The 21,326-nt window shown below is 40.2% G+C and overlaps 1 protein-coding gene across 1 annotated transcript in view; it reads left to right on the top strand.

Annotated features, from left to right (window-relative positions):
- LOC133126340 (guanine nucleotide exchange factor VAV3) overlaps positions 1-21,326 on the top strand; it is a 76,801-nt gene that overhangs the window by 16,826 nt on the left and 38,649 nt on the right. Inside the window, exons 3-6 of the mRNA XM_061238476.1 lie at positions 15,940-15,998; positions 16,207-16,272; positions 18,685-18,793; positions 19,502-19,594. Coding sequence (XP_061094460.1) covers positions 15,940-15,998; positions 16,207-16,272; positions 18,685-18,793; positions 19,502-19,594 — 327 coding nt within the window. The remainder of the gene's footprint in view (positions 1-15,939; positions 15,999-16,206; positions 16,273-18,684; positions 18,794-19,501; positions 19,595-21,326) is intronic.

Genomic DNA, 21,326 nt, shown 5'->3' with positions numbered 1-21,326 from the left:
TCTCCACTGAGGCTGTGTGATTGGGAATGAGAATCATATCAGACTCGGCTGTGCTGCACGTGCTTTGTTGAATCTTGCATCAGGTCATTCTGGCATAGAAAGCAGCTGCATTATGATTGCTCTGATGCTAGCGAGCTATCGCTCTGCAGAATGAGATCTGGCATGCTGAGCCCAGGAGCATTAACGGTGTGATAAGGAGAACAAAATCAGAAGGGAAGCTGTCGTTCTTGTGCATTCTGAAATATTCCTCTTTAGGCACCATTGTGATGTGTTTTGAAAGCAGACAGGGTGTCTGTGAGCTGTAGAGAGAAGGGGAAATGAAGGGTAGCTCTCTTGAGGAATACACTGTTCTTAGCTGAAATAGCTTCAGTAAGTATCTGGCTATATGTGGATTATGTAGACTCTAAACTATGCGAGTTAAGCCTGACAGAAAGTTTTTGCAATGCATTTTTGAGTCTCTTGGGCCATTTTCTGCAGTCGGATCTTATCATGGCAAGAAAAAACAGAAAATAAAATGATTTGCCATCAACCGTCTAACTGGGGCTGGCTCTTTTAGCTTTTTCAGTCTTTTCAGGCTGTAGCACAAATAGAAGGTAAGAGAACAAGCTATAGTAGTTCTATTAAAAAATATTAAAGTAATAGTAAATAGATAAGTAGATAATGAAGACATCAAATAGGGAAGACCGGGAATGATTATATCTTGTTTTGCTCTAATATGTATAACTCAATGAGTGTTTACGCTAGAGCTCTCAAACTTTGATATAAGCTACCCACATTTGTCTGCTACAATCGTCATTTAGACATCTACAATATCACAAAATGAGTGACTTAATGTGAAAGACAGGTTCCACTACTGGGGTGAGTTGTAACAGGAACAGAAAATTTGCTTAAATCAGACCCACACTGAAATTTATACAAGATGTGTATATGTGTATAGGCCTAAAGTACAATCTTTCCAGTAAAATAAATTAAAAGTCAAGACTTTTAATCTTAGGCATCAGATATAAAAATGGCCTATTTCTAACATAATTTGAAAACAAAATTAGTTTTACAAATATACATGTCTTATAACATCACAGTTTTCAAATGAAATAAATTATGCTTTTTAGTCTGTACACGTAAAGCAGCTAAAATGGAATAATCTTTCCAAAACATTATACTGTAACAGTGTGTGTGTGTGTGTGTGTGTGTGTGTGTGTGTGTGTGTGTGCATGTGTGAGTGAATATGTCAGTTGACTACCCATGTACATGAAATAGTGCTTTAATGTGTCTACTGGGGCACCCCTCTCTGTTTACCTCTTCCATTGCCGAGGCATGCTGAGAAATAAATAAATGCCAAAAACATTTATTTTCAACCCGGGCAGCCATTACCAATCCGGATCCTTTGGCATGCGGGTTTGAAGATGAATTTGAAGCATCACATTTCACTAGAGAAACTGCTTATTACTGCCACGGAAGTTAAACCATTTTGCCAACATTATTGTGACTACTAACAAAAAATAGATGAGATGAGAATTATTACTTTTGTACCTCAAAATACATATTGTTTGCCTTAAAACACAATATTTAATATAGAGCCATCAAACTTATCCTGTGAGATCAGAGGGGAATATTGGTCTGGACAAACCTCATCCTTTGTTCGTCATATTGATGGTGCTACAGCGAACTTGTTTTAACCATCCCCAGTCTCTGCTACTATGTTGGAAATTACATCATGGAAGAAGTTATTGGCATGGCCCAGATCTTGCCTACTGAGCATTCTACTGAGCATAGGATTTTCATAGTTTTAGAAACCATTAAAAAGCATTTTCATGAAAATGGAGACTGAATGACAAGACAGAAAGTAATATTATCCTAGTCACTACAAATCTGTTGCAGTGTAACTTGCATCATATGCATTTTGGCAGTGTTCTCAGAAAAACTAACTTTTCAAAAGGGATGGAAATTAAAAATCTCATTTGATGATGCTGTGTAATTACAATATATGGACGCAAATTGAGCTCATAGTACTGAATATTTAAATTAGCAAAAAAAAAAAAAATGCTACCATGAAATACCATAAACCAATACGTGTTGTGTTCATTATCTATTTTCAACTCATTTCAATTTGAGTTCACTCAAGGCTTTCGCAAGGGCACGCTCAAGTTTGTTTGCTGAACTGCAGATGTAGTATCTTCCTCTAACTCATGTCTTTGTGAACCAGACTTGTGACCTATGGTGTGATGAGTGCTAACATCATGTGCTTTGGAAGTTGAGTGTTGCAGCAATTAAAATCCAGTAGAATGTTGAACCTGTGGAATTGAGATAAAGGTCAATTTTGCTAGGACTGAGTATTGTCTTACTCATTGATTATTGAGTATTGTTTAGTTATTAAGACTTCTTGAAATCAAGAGACCCTTGGCGTATTCAAGACATGGAAAAATATTTGTGAAGTTCTTGCTGGTAAGCCTCCTTGGGTTCCTTATGTCTCTTCTGTTTTTTCAAGATACTGTATGTGGATGGTCCTTATCAGTGAAGTGGCACTTAAAACCAGAACCCAAGATGAATTCAGGTTACGCTCTAACATGGAGATGACCTAAAACTCAAGGTCATTAGAATTGTTTTAGTCATTGTCTTCCTCATAAAATATTTAGAGTAATTATATTGCAGTAAAATGCACAGCTCTGAATAGTCATTTTATAGAAACGTAGATCTTGTAATTGTTTGAAAGATTTCAAGGCAGTCAGCTTTTACCTTTTGCGGCCACAGCTGTTTTTATTGACAGTGAGTTGCTATAATCTCACCCTTAGTGCTTTCTTTTGTCTTCCCTGTACCTGGTGCTGATCAACAATTGTACATGTGTACAAATTCATAAATGCGCAAAAGTTGTATAAATAGCTTTTTCAGACATTTTCTAAATATGTTTATTCAAAAGAGTGTTTTAACTAAGTGCAAGTGAAACTAAATGAAGTCTCAACAAGAGCAAACTCTTCAAGCAAATGGATTATAATTGATTTACATCTACATTGACTTTACATTCTGTAATAGATCATGGTCCATCTTATCAATCAATCGACCCATTGCAGTGTATCTGAAATGGTGTGAGTTGCGTGCTTTGAATTGCCACAGAGTGCTGCATGCTACATGCTAATCTGACATATTGAGATCCAATTCTATTTTAAGTTATTGCAGGATATTGGAGTGAAACTATATTTTTGCTTGACAATAGAAAAGGAAGCCAATATCGGTCCTTGGCAGTGTATTACTGTAGTTAATTGCAGAGGTCTTTTGGCTCTGTGGGGAGAATTACAGGCTGTGGAGTCATCGCTTAATGCAACTGTAATCAGCTGAAATTAAATGCTGAAGAGGAAAGAAAAGTGAGGTGTTTACAAAGGGAGATAATCATAGTAGAACAGTACTGACCCATACATAACTCAACTGCCCACAAAGCAGTATAGAGGAGTCACACTGTTAGAGTGCAATACTGAGACAGCAGTGTGGAATTTGTACATTAAAATCCAAGGGGCATGATTGATTTTCTCAAAAAGCAGCTATTTCACATCAGTCAGGCTGTATTATGTGGCTACTGATGGTGAGATGTTTTACGCAAATCGTAAGTCGGCTGCCTTTGATAATTCATGGTAACCGTAATCAAACCTGCATCTGTCTGGGGTCCGAGGAACACAGGACAGCTTAAATAAGCTACCGTTAAGACTAGCTGGGGTCACTCACTTTCAGACAGTGCGTGCGTTATTGAGTCATAGAGCAAAACGCCCTTGAAAGCTTTTATTTTGTTTGACAGCATGTCAGCACCAACCTTACAACAACAAGGGTTTGCTGGTGTTCCGTGATGTAACCCCGCGTGAGCTGATGCTCCCCTTTCGCGGAGTGTATTGGTTTGAAAAAAAAGGGAGGGGTATTTCCCCCATAAAGAAACATACGGGAGCACTCAGCTTGCAGCGTAGCGCACGCGAGACGAAGCGTCTCGCAGGATTTCCAGGGTTTAAATATAATACGTTTAGCGGAGACGGAGACAAAAATCAATACGCCCTCTTCAGCTGCGGCTGCCGAGTGCCCTTCCGAGTGCCATTTCGAGCGGATGCCTGCGATTTGCCCTCTGCTGTCCAGATATCATGTAACAAATGATGGGTAATGGATACGCGGGGCGGTGGGGCCCCGGGTGTCCGAGGCCACATCGAGCGGAGGTAGTGTCTGAGAGCGCGTGGGGGGGGGGTTCGGCAGGCGGGCGGAAAACCGTGCGGGGTGGCGAGGAGACGCAGGGAGCATTGAGCTCGTGCACACAAGACCCCTCGCAGGGTGAAATAATGCTTGTCAGAGCCAACATTCTTTTCAAAAGCTACTTTTGAAAGCTACTAAAGCTACTATCCATCATGTGCAGCCTTCGTGTTTGTGTTGCTGGAAGCAGTTCTCCTTATCCTCTTGCTAGTGTTCGAGGAAATTTCTTGGGGGACTTGCTTATATGAAAATGCAAAAAGAAACAATCGTTTGTTTTCACTGAATGCATTAAAGTGTCTGTGCACAATGGGATAATCCCACAGAGATGGTCTTCCCACTTTGATATAACCCTATTAGTGGTTTACTTGATATCCTATATGAATTCAGTAGGAAATACATAAACAAACATGATACGGGTTTTTAAGGGCTCTACAGATGCCAGACAGGTTGTCCTGAACGCACTGTACAGTAATCCTCAGCTGGCCTGCAACATGGCTAGAACCGTCATTGCTACACCATGGTAAGCCACGATAGCTGGGACCTGTAGGGGCCTTGTCTCTGTGCTGTGTCAGTGTCCTCATTACAGGCACTGGATGTGCAGTTGTGCAGTTGTTAAGTAACATTATGTTACATTACATTAAGGAAGTGAACCCCTTTTAAAAGTACATGAGGAAGTGAAGTCATTAAGCAAGGATCTGAGACCCAGATGGGATTCAGGTCCCTAGTGACTGACAAAGAGCAGGAAATGGGCAGCTCACAGAAACGGTTTCCAATTGTCTCATTATATTTGTTACAGAGAAAACCTGCAGCTTACAGTACGTTGCGATACTCTGTTGTGGCACCAAATATGAAAAGAAAAGAAAAATAATCTCACTTCCATTGTTTGTGGGTGTGCGTGTTTACATCTGACATGTCACTGTGTCTGTACGTTTCATATGTCTGTGTGTATTTGTGCATATGTAAATATGAGTGTGTATGCCCTGCATGTGTGTCTGTGTGTATGCCTCTGTGTGTCTGCCGTTTGTCTCAGTGTGTGTGTGCGTGTGCGTTCACATCTCATTGTGTCTGCATGCGCACACACATGTCTGTGTGCATGTGTGTACATACGTATGTGACAACATGCTTTGTGTTTTTGTGTTCCTGTGTGTATGTTCGTGTGCTTGCTTGTGTGAATATGACGGTGTCTATCCAGTTTGTGCGCCTGTGTAGTGTATATCTCAGTGTGTGTGCGCCTATGTGTGTATGTTAGAGTGTGTGTGTGGGGTTATATCTCAGTGCATGTATCTGTGGGTGTATGTGTCCGTGTGCATGTCCCTCAGTGTGCTATGGGTATGTTCTTGGCCTCCTGTCCCCCCCCCATCCCCCATGACAGGGGGCTGAAAATGTAGGGAGGGACATTTGTCTTCCCTTTCCTGCCACCCCCCCCCCCCCCCCCATCCCCCAGCCTGCAGCCTGCTGTTTGCTGAGTGCTGCCTGCTTGTCTTACTCACGCTTCCTGTGGCTGCACTGTGGGTCTGGGGCAGGCCCGGGGGTGGGGCGGCCACTTCCTTATCGCCTATCAGCTGTCTGGGGGGCAAAGAGGCATTTAACGCTCCGCTTATGCAAACAGAGCATTCGGGCTCCTAATTATGAAGCCGTGTCATTGATTTTGACAGAGGGGAAGTTCGTAAACCTCATTTTACAGTCTGTTTTTGCTGTGCCAGCATTGCTTATGTGAAATGTGCTAAATTAAACAAACAGCACTGTTTTTATAAGTGAATACAGAAGCACCAGGAACTGTCATTAGGTGTAATAATACAAAAGAGTGTTGCTGGTGGTGTGAAAGTTTGCTTTAAAAAAACATCCGAGAAAATTTGTATTTTCTGAAAACAGAATGAAAACAATGTTTAGAGCTAACCACAGTTTATATTATGAAGGCTGTTGCCTGCCAAGCTACTGCTGTTCTTAACAGTATCTTGAATAAAACTCACCCACCCACCCTACTGCTGCCTACTCCATATTCCTGTCCATATCTAAGCTCCAAATTCTTTTCTCCACAGCAGAGGCTGGCATTATAATACTGGAAGAGTTGTTGTTTTTGTTGTCATTGTCGTCAACAGTAGTTGTCAAAAGACAAACAATACAGTGTGATACAGTTACTTATTGCTGGCACTGTGCATAAAACATACGTCTCTCAAAAACTGAATTTTCAGGATTCTCCTTTTTCGCATTTATCACCGTAGCATAATGGTGCTGCCACATACAGTAGGGTTTTGAACCAACCAATAAGTTGTTATTAAGTATTGATATCACACAGAGCTAGAGGAGAACTTTCAATGTGCATTAAAAAAACTGATTGTGTTTTTTGAATGCCGTTTTTTTTTAAACAGTTGAATCAAATTGAACAGAATCATAAATTTCTCGCTGTTTTCTTACGAAAGGCTCATACGAGTGTGCCACGTCAGATTCAACAAACGCACCTACTGTAGCTTACTGTAAGACAATTGCCCTAAATGAAGATGTCAATTATAATACGGTATATACGGGACTGTATTTGGGTTCTGTCGGGTAGGTGGCCAATGGGATTAACAAGAACAAGGGCCGACTGATACCTGATTGGGTAGACTTCATTCGTTTTTGGCCAAACATAATAATATGCCAGACCGCTGATAAACTTTCTTTCTTACTGTAGAAAAGTCCACTAAAATAAATTTCTGAAATAACTTGAGGTGAGAAATAAGTAATGCGGTTGCTGAATATTGATTCATATTTGATCTGCAAGACCTAGTTTGAAAGTTCTTTGTGCCGGGCGAGCTGCACTGACAAGCACTTCTAGGCTCTTGTTTACATGAGTCGTTCGACAGGTCGGGACCACTCGTGAATGATGTTCCTCCCTCAGAAAAAATTCTAAACAAGAGAGTGGGGAATGCACCACGTTCTCTTAAATCACTCGTTTAAAGAGATTTAAGCAGTTTAAGAACAAATCTGTTCGTACGAGTAGTTCTTGCTTGGGGCCCATTGATTTTGAAAAGAAATTGTTGTAATGGTGCACTCAAGTCCTGTCTGTTTTGTCAGACACAGACCCTGTTATGGAAGCGAGCTGTTTCGATATTGATTTCCACTTTTCCAGGCATGGTGGTGGAGCGGTTTGTTTTCAGTTATTGTGGGTGGGCTGCTAGCGACTAAGGGAATCTCAGTGTATTGCATTCTTCCCTTCCCCTCAAGAAAGGTCTGAACCGAAAGGTCAGGTCTTGATGAGCATTGAGAGACACGTCATGTTGTTGGAATGTATTACTAATGGGCAGATCTGAGAGGAGATTGGGAGGTAAAAAGGCCTTCTACCACCTGATTCTGATTCTGATTCTGAATATATGAGATATTTAAATCGAAACACCAGCCCAAGTATGAGGGTTACCGTGCACTGTCTGAAAGGCTGAAAGCCTTTCGACTGTTTATTTATATGGTAATTGATATTTGGACAAAATAAATAATCTGTAAAAATGATATATTTCTGCATGTAGATGCTCTCAGTCTTGACATTGAGCTTTTCTCAGCTCCATGAAATTTTATTTTGCATGTCATTTATTCTATTTGTCCACAAGCCAATACAATTATTTTAAGTGTCAATTTTTGGAATTAGCTCTTAGGAAAACTCAACCGAGCTCCAGGTGAAACTATACTAGTAGGGAACACATGACTCATGTTATATGTTAGTAAAGTTTTATCGTCAGCTACATTATTTTGGCATCAGCTAAAATATTATGTACGATTCCTTATTCTGTGAAACATATTTCTCTATTACTTTCAGGACAGTTTCATAGCATCTTGTGATGCTTTCATAGCTGAGCAAAGCATAAATTCTGTCAGATGATTCTTACTCATTTCTTTAGAAAGAGCGCTACATGATGTCAGCATCCAAATGCTAAATTCATGTCGCATGTTGGAAAATAAAAAGTGATTAGAATCTAATTCAGATCGAATTGTTCTCTAGTCGGAGAAAAAAATGCATGCTGATGAGCGCAATCTCTTTTTCATTGTAGAATCACACACCTGAGATTTTTTCTGATCATATTTGCTCAAATTTAATTTTGTTACATAGTTCCAGATGAATGTATTTGCTTTCTTATATACTAACTGTAATCTAACCAGAATTCCTAGTGCCATGTCTACCAATATGCAATTGTGTCTCTGGCGGAAAATGTCTGTTATGTTCCCGTGTTCTGTGTGTTAGTTGTAGATTATCATTATTCTTGTAATTTATTATTTTTCATATTTCTTGTCTGGTGTTCTGTTTATATTCATTAGTCTTTGCACTCGTCTTCCCTTGTGATATCTGAGTCTGAATGTTTACTAGCCCAGTCACTCCCCTGTCTGCGTGCCCCACTATTCGGGTGTTTATGGTAGTTCCGGGTTCAACCTTCCTTCCAATCTTGCATTCCTTACTTCCTGCTTCCTCTCCATTTCATGTTTGTACATAGCACTAATATACTAATCCCAACTAACATAGAAGTTGTACAGTACTAATTATACGAACACACTAATATGTTTGTCAAACTAACAAACTAACATTCACTAGTTTTGGGTATTTGTAATTTAAATCACTTCACTAACTTACTAACGCATCTCCAGTTTCAATTCTGTTCTGTAACTCCGCCTCCCTATTCTATCACTGATTACTTGCTTAGTTTCAGCGAAGTATTGGCACCTGTCTCTCCGTATCTCTGCATCTCCTGATTCTCTGCAAATTGTCTACTCCCTAGTCTGGAGCCGTTTGTATTACATGCGTGTATTTGTGATTCCAGTCCGCGTTTTTGTTTCCCCTTCGTTATTGTCCTATTACCCTTTCATGTGTCTCACCTGATGTTTTTTTGTTAGACCGCCCTCACTCCCATGCCCCGCCTAGTTTGTCTCATTCCCCTGTGTATTTATACCTGTCCTTTTTAGTTGCACGCTGCTAATTCGTCTTGTCCTGTTTTCTTGTCTGAGCCCTTGATTCCTTCCCCCAGTTCTAGCCTCCTTGTTTCCTAGTCCTTGCCCCCTGCCTGCTTCCCTGGACTCTTCTTTGCTTTTTGGATATTTGTACCTCTGCTTTGTTGGACTGACCCCCTAGTTTTTGACCGTGACCTGTTTTTTGACTCTGCTCTCTCTGCCCCTTTTGGAATTAAACCTGCCATTTTTCTGCACCTCTGTCTGCTTTTGGTTCCTCTGTTCCCCCCGGCATAACAGAGTCATTATCTTTAAGATATTGAACATTGTAAAAAAATCTTTGTTTCCAACGCTGTGCTGTGACAGGTCTTTGTCTGATTTGGTAAATTGATGGCTTTTATACTGTAAAAAAGAAAAGAGTTGTTACACACACAAAAAACCCTATTGCACAATGAAAAGACCATATATAGTAGAAATATTTAGTGTTTAAAAGTTGGGGATAAGGAGTAGATTTTTTTAGCTCTGCTTGATTTCATTTTATTAAATGCTTACTCAAAAGTCATATTAAATACACCAGATGCCAGATATATATGTAAACAGTGTCTCTGAACATCAAGCAACAATATTTATACAATTGATAGACAAAACAGTATTTACTGTGTCTCATTTGTTCTCATTCTCAGGTCTGTTCATTCTATACTTTGCTTTATTTTCACATCATGCTATTTTATCAAGCACATAATAGTTTTCAGTTGACCTTCCTAGTTAAGAACTAGATTTAATTAGATTGACCTTTAATCAGTTGACCTTCCTGGTTAAGGATTAGATTTAAGAACTCGATTTAAAATGAATACTTTGTCATGGGCTTTATGCAAAATGACCCACTGTGTTGCATTTTAATTTCATTCCCTGAACAATGTTGCAATGTAGACTTGATTGAACATCGACCAATTAGTGGTCAAAAAGTTGCTGATGGGATTGGCTGAATGGTATTGTGGTCATGATCTCATGAGAATTCCAGCATTACCTACTCTGACAAAAAAGGTTCCCTTCAACACTCAAGCCTGGAGTGATTGTAGTGAGATCCTCCTGGCCTGAAACCAACAAAGCTGTAGATATGACTCACTCTAATGTCAGTCTCCACAGTTCACTGTGTATATTCAGTGGGCTTGAGTCGTGTCTGGACTAGTAGCCTGTATATGCTGTGGACAATGGCTTGTGGAAATTCATTGTCAACAGTTGACTTTTGCTTTACAGGAGTGCTGTCTCAGCCCTAATTGCTCATTTTCCGTTGTGTCGATGTGTTTGACGTGTGTCAGCTTATTGAATAGAATGTTGAATATTAAAGAAGGACAGCATACCATCATCCCTCAGGGTGATTGGTACATGGGGTTATTGGAATTATTGATTGCATTTTCTATAATCGGCAATGTTTCAAAAACATTGATTTTTCAAAAGGCTGTGACCGTGTGCATTTGTTAAGGGAACATTTCGGGATAATCCGTTGTCCATTACCCTTCCATCATCTCAGTGAAAACACACTTGGTTTAAGTGCATCCCTATTTCATAATGCTAAAAGTAATACAGTCACATTTAACATTTGCATGGTATACACTAAGTAGTCACTCTGTCCTGACCTATTGGAACAGCTTGACATGTATAATAGCTGGATACTGTTTTTATGCATGCAAGTCAGGTTAAGTACCTGAATGAATTATGAAACAGCAGTGTCTGAACTGATTTTCAGTGATGCAACATTTTCTTTTCTTTTCTTTTTGTAGAAAAGTCACTACTGCGCTTAGAGCTGAGATAAGCTGCCTTTGCTATACCACATAAATGACATTAGCACTATCAGCATTAATCAGTATGCCCTCAGTTACAATATTGTGTAGGTTTGAGTGCTCTCATGTTTATTGCCTCCAGTCTAGTTCTTTTGATAAAGGCGTGACATTGTCGTGAGTGTGTTTGTTTAATCCGGCCCTTCAGAATGACGACTGCTTCGGTGTGACAACGCGGAGGGTGTCTGTGGAATCGGTGTGAAACAGAGCTGGCTTCTAATCTTCCTTGTGGCCAGAAATCTGCAGGGTTCTGATGCACCTTGGCAGGGCCACTGCAGCGTGGCCTTTAGGTGTCATATGGGATTGTACTCATGGGCTTATCAGCACGGCACCCTGGGAACCGCAGTTCTATGGCACCGGGAGCTCTCTGAGAGAGACCAGCTTCCAGTGCACTTACAAACATCCACATTCACTCATTATTAGTTGCTGTAATTAAGTGTGGTGAGGCAAACGGCAACATTTTTGAATTAATTTCTAATCTGTATGAATGTGATGGACAGCTGTGCTAAATACCATGAAATTGGTTTGTGGTTGTTTTTATGTTGCATTTTCATTTTACATTTGAATGGGAATTATTCAATGAACTTCATTCAATGAACATAGAAAAAGAGAAACTAAAATCTCTAGTGCCTTTTGAATGCTAAAATATAATATGCTAATTTCATTATAGTGTTCTTCTGCAACCACATGAAGGCTTGCTGGATGCATCTGAATGCTTCCGAAACAATTACATTTATATGCACATAAAAAGGACAACATTACAAGAATACAGCTTTCAATTATTTATTTGTGTGCAAATGTTATTTTGGGTGTGTTTGAGTTGCAAGTAGGCTTCCCTTTCTCCTGCACTTGCTGCACAACAATAGCTGTTCAAGTTAAACATTAACAAACAGAAAACCTTTCAGGGGAAATTACATCATAATCTTCAAATGATCATCTAAAATTAAGCAGACTATGAATTCACAGTACTGCATATAATAAAATAAGGTTACCAGGTTGGGCTATTTTATCATCTAATGTTTATTAAAATGGCTGTACCACATATACTAAAGACGGGCTACAATAGCAGCCATCACCTGACTCCCAGGAAAAGGGAGGGTGGAAAACCAGCAATTCTCGGACAACGAGAACCGTGATTTGATGATCCATGATATATAGCATATTTACCATTTTATGTTTATTAAATGGCAGTGATACGTTTGCTATATGTGTTGTTGTATAATATACACTCCAAGCACTTTATTAGGAACATTCTTACTTTATTACACCTATTATTCATGCGATTACCTAATCAGCCAATTGTGTGCCAATCTACATCATGCATACAATGATGTAGATAAGGATCAGGAGCTTCAGTTAATGTTCACGTCAACCATCAGAATGGGGAAAAAATGTGATCTAAGTGACTATGACCATGGAATGATTGTTGGTGGCAGGTTTGAGTATCTCAGAAACTGCTGATCTCCTGGGATTTTCAGTCACACTCTCTAGAGTTTGCAAAGAATGGTGCAAACCCCCCCCCCCCTCCCCCCCAAAAAAAAAAAAACCCAAAAAAACCAGTGAGCAGCATTTCTGCAGAGAGAAACGCCTTATTAAGGAATTAAGGAGAAACGTTAGAAGAGAATGCCCAGTCTGGTCAAAGCTTCACTGTCGCCTTCAAAGGAAGGTGACAGTAACACAAAGGAACACAGCTCTTAACACACAATGCATCATAACTCGAAGTGGATAGGCTACAGCAGTAGAAGTCTAAAAAATAAGTTGAATAAACACCTAATCGTGTGCTCACTGAGTATATATAGTGATCATATTTATTAGTTATCTTTGGTCCAAACTATATTTTGCTGCTAAGCATGTCTAGTTGGCTACATGTGGCTATTTGCTGTGTATGGCTAATTGCTGTCATAAAAAAGAACCTTTAAAAAATAGCTGGAATATAATAACAGAATAAAGAAATGTTCATAAAGTGTTCCAAGGAAATGGCAAAGCAGTTTTGACCCATCATATGGCTGTGCATGGGTTCTCATAACAGTTGTTCAGAAAATAAATGTGGCTTTGCATTTGCCTTCGTACTTAGTATGTCTTATGTCTTATGTCTAAGTCTTTGTATTAAACTATGAATTGTAACCACGCAGTAGAGAGCCCAAGAGAGTGTACTAAGCGGAACAGGATAACGCAGGACAGCACTGAAGTTGCGTTTTGCAGTCAATCACAGAAAACGTCTGGTCTCCGCTTTGAAACGGAACCTCCATCTCTCCTTACCGGCGTCTCCTCTCACATCACTCACACTACTGTAATCTACTTTAGGCCAATCAAATTAGATTATGCTGAATAAGATAAGCCATAGATTTGCATTAGAGGAAGCCTTCCTGTGTTCCCCCTTCATCTGGCACCTGTAACGACCTCCTGAACAGACATCGTCTGTGTCCGCCACCATTGCAATATGGGCACGGCTGTGTTATCCTGATGCTGCCCTTGATACAAAAACTCATTTTTCAGACGAGGATTCTAGACGTGACTTGCATTCATTATTGTATTTGTGCATTGCATACAGGGCCGTGCATACTCTGTAGGTTGGATCGGTGGTCTCTCTTGTTGCGCACACCCTTGTTCGCATATGGTGTTGTTCTGCGTGTGTGATATTGCCATTGAATGTCCTGTATCTCCTCTTACCTCAGTGCTCCCAATTGCACACAGTAAAATATTCAACCCCAACAGTACGAGTCCAATAGGGAACATATGTACACTGTCAGAGTTGATATAACACTGCACATTTAACTGTGCTCTGTCTTTGAAAAGAGGCATTCCACCCACAGTGCCTAAAGACCCATCTGTCTCTGTATGAGCCCTTATTAAACATACCACCTTCTGAAATGAAATGAATGTGCATCACAAACCCCTTCCCATGTGGGCCCAGTGGGTTATCCATAATGTCACTGGTGTCATGGTGTCACATGCCGTCATTCTATGGTAAGGCAGACAAATTAAATGCTGAATTCAGTGTTGGAGTCCATAGCGCTGATTGGTCTGTGCAGCATCTACAAGAACTACAAACGCACAGGGAAACACATACCACCTACTACTATGTTCAGATTTTCCTTTGGTGAGAGTCTCTCTTCGTCACGCCGACCTATGTGTGACTGGCTTCCTGCAAAGATTCGCAGCTTCTCGCAGTGCCTCCAAGCCCAGAAACGAAATGAAGAGGTGGTGGTGCACGCTGACGCTCAAATGAAAACCGAAGATTAGAGAAACGCACCACGACAGCTCTTCTGTCACCATGATAAACTGCGCTTAATAACATTTCGCTGCAGTGTACCATATGCTAAGCCCCCTAAATCAGAATATAGTATCTTTGAGATAAAACCAAAGCTTTTTTTATGGTGCTGTTGGCCTGCGGCCATTTCCCCACATTGTTCTCTGATGCATGATGTTCTGATGAACATTGATGTGGTCATCGCAGAGCCATTTATAGAAATGCCACAGTCCCCTCATCTGCCAAAAATCTATACCAAAGACAGATAGAAGACCAAAGATGGATATCAGCCACTGTGACCTTGGGTTTGTTATCTATGGAGAAAATGCGCTGGAGAAGGTTAAATGTACAGCCATGATCAGTATTGATCTGGAAGATTGCTGGCCTCAGGTGGTAGGAGTGCATGCGGCTATGTTTGTGTATGCATACTGTGATTTGTAAAGTATTTTCTTAAACCCCCCACCACCCCCCAGAAAATAGAAATAGAATAAATGATTCGAGAAGGTAATATATTAATTCAGGTACAATGTAAAACCATGTCAAACCTAGATTTTACCTTTTAGTTTTCTAATGCAATACAAGAAATCCTATACCATCCTAGAGTTATCACCCTGAGAAAACATCACCACCCACTGACAGCAAAAAATAAAAGGTGCCCACCACTCTCTGTGTGTTGTTACAAAGTCAATTCAGATGAACTCAAACAAAATGTGAAAAATGTAGCTCAAATACAAGTTTTACTTTCAAAATCCCATGTTTATTAAACATAGTGATAAATGAGTAGCCGTGTCTTTTATTATGATATTTTGCTTACATTTGGCAGATTCCCTTCCTGAAACACATCCAGTTGTTTCAGCAGTTGACAGTTGTTTCAAAGCGACTGCAGGTGGAAAGAAACAGAAAGATAGAGCCTCTTTGAGACTCTCTCTTTCTCAGGGTTGATAGATTTAACATGCCCACAAGCAGGTGCACTCAAGAATGAGTCTTGTAAACCACAATAGGCCCTGGTTTTTCGAGCGCCCTCGTCATATCTGGACTCCCCCCGCCATAACTCAGAAATGTTTCCTGAACAAGACCACTTCCTCCAAAGACATGTTTTCTCGAATGTCAATGCGTGTTTTAATCGGTTTATTAAAATTATGAAATGCACTTGGATTGCGTGCACATTAGACTACATGTCACAGTAAAAAAAGATGACTGTAAAATGACGGCTTGTGTGTGTACTGTAGTAATACTGTAGTAATATTACGTTTGTAGGATTTCATCTGATTACATACTTGTATCAAGCACTTGGTCAGTTGAAGTCACATATACTTGTCCGCAATTGAAAAAATAAAAGTAAATGCAATGATTAATGTTTTTGTGCTAATATGACTAATATTGTTTTGTGGGCTAATATCTCATAGTTGGCTAGAAAGATAAATGTGCGTGTTTTCCTGGAATTTTAAAAATATACTTTGCGTTCATATCAGGTGCAAAGACATCGTGTCTTAACCTTAGCAGCTGTGTTTATCCACAGCTCATCTGAGGAATTTGTTCATGCTTCTTTTGATTATAACTCCTATATAAACTCAGTTGTGTTAATAACTTAATTACCATGTAAAATGTTGTTGTTCTGAAATATTCAGAATAAATACTAAATTTCCTATTTTATGCTTTGGAGCAAATGTTTTGGACAAAGATTGTTGCTTGTAAGCATTTAAAAAATGTATTTGTTTTTATCATTTAAAGGTCATGGACACACTATCCAGACTCTCACACACAATCATTGCACAGCAAAATGGAATAAGGTCAGTCACCATTTTACAAATGCTTTCCATGAAAATGCCTTATAAAATTTTAGATATTGCTAAGGAAATTGTTTTGTAGGCTGTTGCATGTAATTAATTCAGGTATATTGTAATCAAGCTGCATTGGTACAAAGTGATTTTTCGACAATTTACTGTGACAATACTAATCGATTGGGGATATTATGGATCAAATTGTGTGTTTTAACAGGCCGTTCCCTACAGAGGAGAGTGTAGAAGATGAAGATATCTATAATCATTTGGAAGACTTGATTGAGTATGTATAACATCACATTCCTGCTGTATTAATTCATGCAAATCTATATGCTATAAAATAAACCTATGTTTACTTCCTCATAGGGATTTAAAAAAAACTTTGACGTCGTTTCAACATCGTGTTTGAACATTGTAGCTGAATAAATGCCCACTTGAGCTGGTTGTGAGAATATTTTCTTGAGTTTTAGGAGTGGGGGCTGGGGTTGTTGGGGGCTGGGGTTGCCAGCTCCTCTGGGCGGCCATTAAGGCTCCTCTGAGAACAGCCTAGGCCTGTCAGCTCTTTCGGCAAACCCCGCGGTGATGAGAACCACTGCCCTGGTTCGCTGCGAGGAGGCCACCTTCTGAGCCGCAGTGACAGGAAGTGTGGCCGCGAGCTGTGACAGGAAACAGGTTTTCTGATCCGCTGGGACTGGAAAGACGGCTCTGATCGCTCCCACAGGAAGCCGGGCTCTGATCCTCTGTTATCGAAGACAGGGCTTGCATCCAGTCTGAGAGGAAGCAGAAATTACAGTGTGAGGATGAGAGGGTCCTGATCAACAGCAGAACAGAGAACATAGTTCTCAGCCACTTTGGATTTTAACAGGCTTCTTATCCGTTGTGACATTTAAGAGGGTCCCAGTCAGCTTTGAGAGGACAAACAGGGATGCAGGGGCTTTTGCTCGCTTTATAGGTATAGATACACTCATACGAGAGGCATGTTTCAGATACACACACCCAGGAAACATGGTATAGTTAAACTCATAAAGGAAGCATAGTATAGATAGATGCACACAGGAAGTGTGGTATAAATACAGTCACACTGGAGGTATAGTATAGGTACACACACACAGGAAGCACGGTACAGATAAAGTCATACAAGAAGCAAGGTGGTTCTGATCTGTTTTTTTGATTTTCTGCCACAGCAATCTGGTGTCCATTGCTTCTGCTGCTGATGACAGCCAAGGCATGCTTGCACTAATGCAATAACACTGACGATTTATTACTCAGCTCCATCATTCTTATCACATCTGTGGACCCAGCTGGATTACACAGCACGGCATAGATGAAATAAGTACATATACACGTGCATATTTGGTACCTGTACATACACTAGTACTACTACTACTACTACTACTACTACTAATAATAATAATAATAATAATAATAATAATAATTTTATTTATCTCACACTTTTAATCATTCAGAGACAATCTCAATGTGCTGTAGAAAAGGCAGCAATTAAACAATCAAAGTGCAAAATAGTGCATTAAGTCACAGGATAACAGTATTGTGTATCATGCAGTGAGTCAACTGAGGTAGGCTGAAGAATATGAAGTTTGAATGTAAAGTTTAGCTTCTCTCAGGCAAGGGAGGTTTCACTTCAATTACCCAGGCAGGGTAATTGCACTTGAGTAAAAGCCCTTGCACAGGTTTGCTTTTCTCTCAAAGGGTGTCTGGATGTTCGTGTTTGATCCTCTTTTATCTCATGCAAATTGCGCAGCTGGTAAAGTGAATCGGCAGTGACACAAGCTGTCAAAAACAGCCTTCGGCTTTACCAAACCCGCCGTCGTCTGCTGCTACTGCGATGCCTCCACCAAACAGACAACAGTCGCATACATAAACAGGAAGATGACCCCACTCGCTGGTCCCATCCGCACCCTTTTCCCGGACGGTCGAGGAGTCATTACATCACATTCATTTAGCTGACGCTTTTATCCAAAGCGACGTAGAAAACCACACATATCAAGGTCATACAACAAACTACCTTGATTACACGTCAGATAAGGTACTATTCATATACAACCGGTTGTTAGGCTTCTAGTACACAAGATAGGCCAGGGCTGTAACCAAAGCTAACGCAGAGTGCCGCGGTTCGCCCTGCTCAGTTGCACAAACTCCGTAGCCGTTAGCAAAGCGACGGCGCTCCGTGCGCCTGCATTAGCTTGCGGGTACTGCTACGCGCACGGGTCACCTTGTGAAGTCGATCGTTTCTGACAGATTTGTGCTTTGCCATCGCAGATGGTCTCCGTAGGCATGGGGTGTCCGTTGCATCTCTGAGCCACCTGTGTGATTTGTGTGTCAGTGTGCCAGACGGTCTGACCTATACGAAAACTGCACAGACAAAATCAGAGAAGCACAGTTTAAGCAATGCAGAGCTTACACTTCACTTAGCTTGAGGTTAGCAGTTTCTATGATGGTTGTAATAAGTGTGACATATACGTAAGTCTAAGTCCCAGGTCAAATAATATATGTTTTGTATGACATGTATTTAGCCATCATGCTGCTGCCAGATATACAGATGCTACAATAATTGTTTCTTCTGATGAATTTTCCTGTTGAATGGAAAAAAGTATAAGATATTCCCCAGGTGTGTGTGTGTGTGCGATTGAGCTAACGTTGATGGAACATTAATGGAGCTTCTCCTGTGTGACAGTGAAAATGGAGTGGAGGATGAGGAGGACCTTTACGACTGTGTGTACGATGACGATGAAGGGGGGGAGGTCTACGAGGACCTGATGAGGCCGGAAGCGGCACCTCCACCGGTACGTTTTCTGCTTGCGTCCCCATTTCACTTTCACTCTAGAGGACAGACCATGGGCAGTCTTAAATGTCCCAAACTGCCCACCCAAATGCTCTGATTAATACAAAAAAGGTTAAATGCTCTGCATATTTGCTTCAGGTAAATGCCCACTTAAGAATCAGCTTTATACATTTCTGCAAATACAGGAAGAGTGTTTCATTCATTACCCCCTCCCCCCACTTTGAGTTTCTGTTTTCATTTTCTTTAATAATTCAAAGTGTACAAACATCACTCGCAACATGAGTTCCTCTCAAAGGTCAACAAAACAAAACATTTCAAAAGCCTTCTTTCCACTGGAGTCCTCCTTCATATGATATCAGGGATAAAACTTCAGACATATGAATCTAGATCATCACATTTTCATCAAAAGTGCGAGACAGAGAACCAGGTATACAGCTATGCAATGGAGTCTTCACTGAAATGGTTCATCACTGTTTACTGGAGGAATATGTACATAAAAGAAGCAAAAAACATTTCATATGTATTAGACTACTTACAGTTGTCAACACAGGTGCGTTGAAGTTGTATAAACAGACACAAAGCTCTGGTAGAACAAAGTGCAGTATGTTAGAACTACTTTCACCTGTCTTTTAATGCTTTTCAACTATGACTTATTTCTCTCCTTTCCCTTATATTGAATCAGAGTCTCTCACGTTATGGTTTTTCACAGAAACAAGCTGAGATGGACATCCGAAGCTGCTGTCTCAACGAGATCAGACAGACGGAGGAAAAGTACACAGAGACACTGGAGTCCATAGAGAAAGTGAGGACTACATTTCTGCCGAGGGCATGCTTCAACTATAACGCACAGGCAGAATATTAATAGTCTCCGTCCCTTGTTGCCCCCTGGTAGCGTCTGTTCCCTCCCCAACCTCATGACATCCCCACATTTATCTGCATTTTCCTATTACAAACTTTCCCCAACTGCTGCTTTACATTTTATCAATATATGTTTTATGTTAGCTGCCACTCTTTTATTACATGCTAATGTCTGTGGTGGTATTAATATAACCATACACTGAATGCTTATCGATCTACCTCAGTATCATCAAGGTGACATTGCTGAGTAATATTTTAAGTCGAGTGAAGCACTGTCATGGAGAGTGTAAGTCAGTTGGTATGTGCAAAAAATATACACTCAGTGACCACTTTATTAGGTAGACCTGTACACCAGCTTGTTACTGCAAATATGTAGTCAGCCATTCATGTGGCAGCAACTATGCATATAAGCATGCAGACATGGTCAAAAGGTTCAGCTGTTTTTCAGACCAAATATTACAATGGGGAAGAAATGTGCTCTAAGTGACTTTGACCGTGTAATGATTGTTGGTGCAAGACAGGGTGGTTTGCTGATCTCCTGGGATTTTCACATACAACAGTCTCTAGAGTTTGTAGAGAATGGTGCAAAAAACTAAAAACATACATTGAGCAGCAGTTCTGGGGGTAGAAACACCTGTTAATGAGAGAGGTCACAGGGGAAGGGCCAAACTGGTCAAAGTTTGCAGTTTGTCAGTAATGCAAAAAACACACATTACAACAGGGGTATGCAGAAGAGTATCTCTGAACACACAACACGCCAAAACCTCAGAAGATTAATAAGTCAAAAAAAGAAGTCTAATAAATACCTAATAAAGTGCTCACTGAGTGTATGTGATGTGATGGTGGTGGCCATTTTGTAGTTTCAACGTAAAGGGATGTCCTAGCACTAGACCGAGTGCCTCTGCTAACAGATCCAGGATGTCCAGACGCACACAAACCACAGCTGCTATATTTTCCCTCGTTCTTGGCACCCGAAGCTGAAACTGACTGGATATAGCGATCTCTTTATAAACACATGGTCTGGGACGATGAAATCATTGGTCAAACATGGTCATCTTTATACTCTTGTTCTATAAAAATGCATCATGAGTACAATTATGCAACCGTCAGACAAAATAGCATTTCTAATGCCACATGCACAAAACCACATTTAAATGGGCGGTATTTTCCTATGATTTTCATCACTCTATTTTTGTTCTATGAATCACTTATAATGACTTGAAAAAATCAGAGATTTCCCCAATTTGATAATATTTCCAAAAGTCTTCTCCCACCCTACTTTTATAAATGGGAAAATTCAATAAGGGGATAGTCTGTTCAATCCATGAAAAACCCACAGGGAATTTTATAAATAATCTCCAGAAGTCATTGTGAAAAACCAAAGATATGTAAATTAGAAGAAAAATAGGAAAATAGTTCAATGTTTTTCTATCAATAGTACATAGGAAAACAGTACATACTTTCAGTAACTACACTCAGTAAACACGTTACAGTTCTGCTGCTGTAGAGGTTTTACACATTGTATGTTCAGAGATGCTATTCTGGATACCGCTGTTGTAATGTGCGGTTATTTGCGTTACTGCCACCTTCCTGTCAGCTTCGACCAGTATGGCCATTCTCCTCTGACCTCTCTCATTAATAAGTGTTTCTACTGCTGCTCAAAGGATGTTTTTTGT

Source organism: Conger conger, chromosome 4 (genome assembly GCF_963514075.1).
Source record: "Conger conger chromosome 4, fConCon1.1, whole genome shotgun sequence".
Lineage (NCBI taxonomy): Eukaryota > Metazoa > Chordata > Actinopteri > Anguilliformes > Congridae > Conger > Conger conger.
This window is presented reverse-complemented; position numbering and strand designations above follow the sequence as displayed.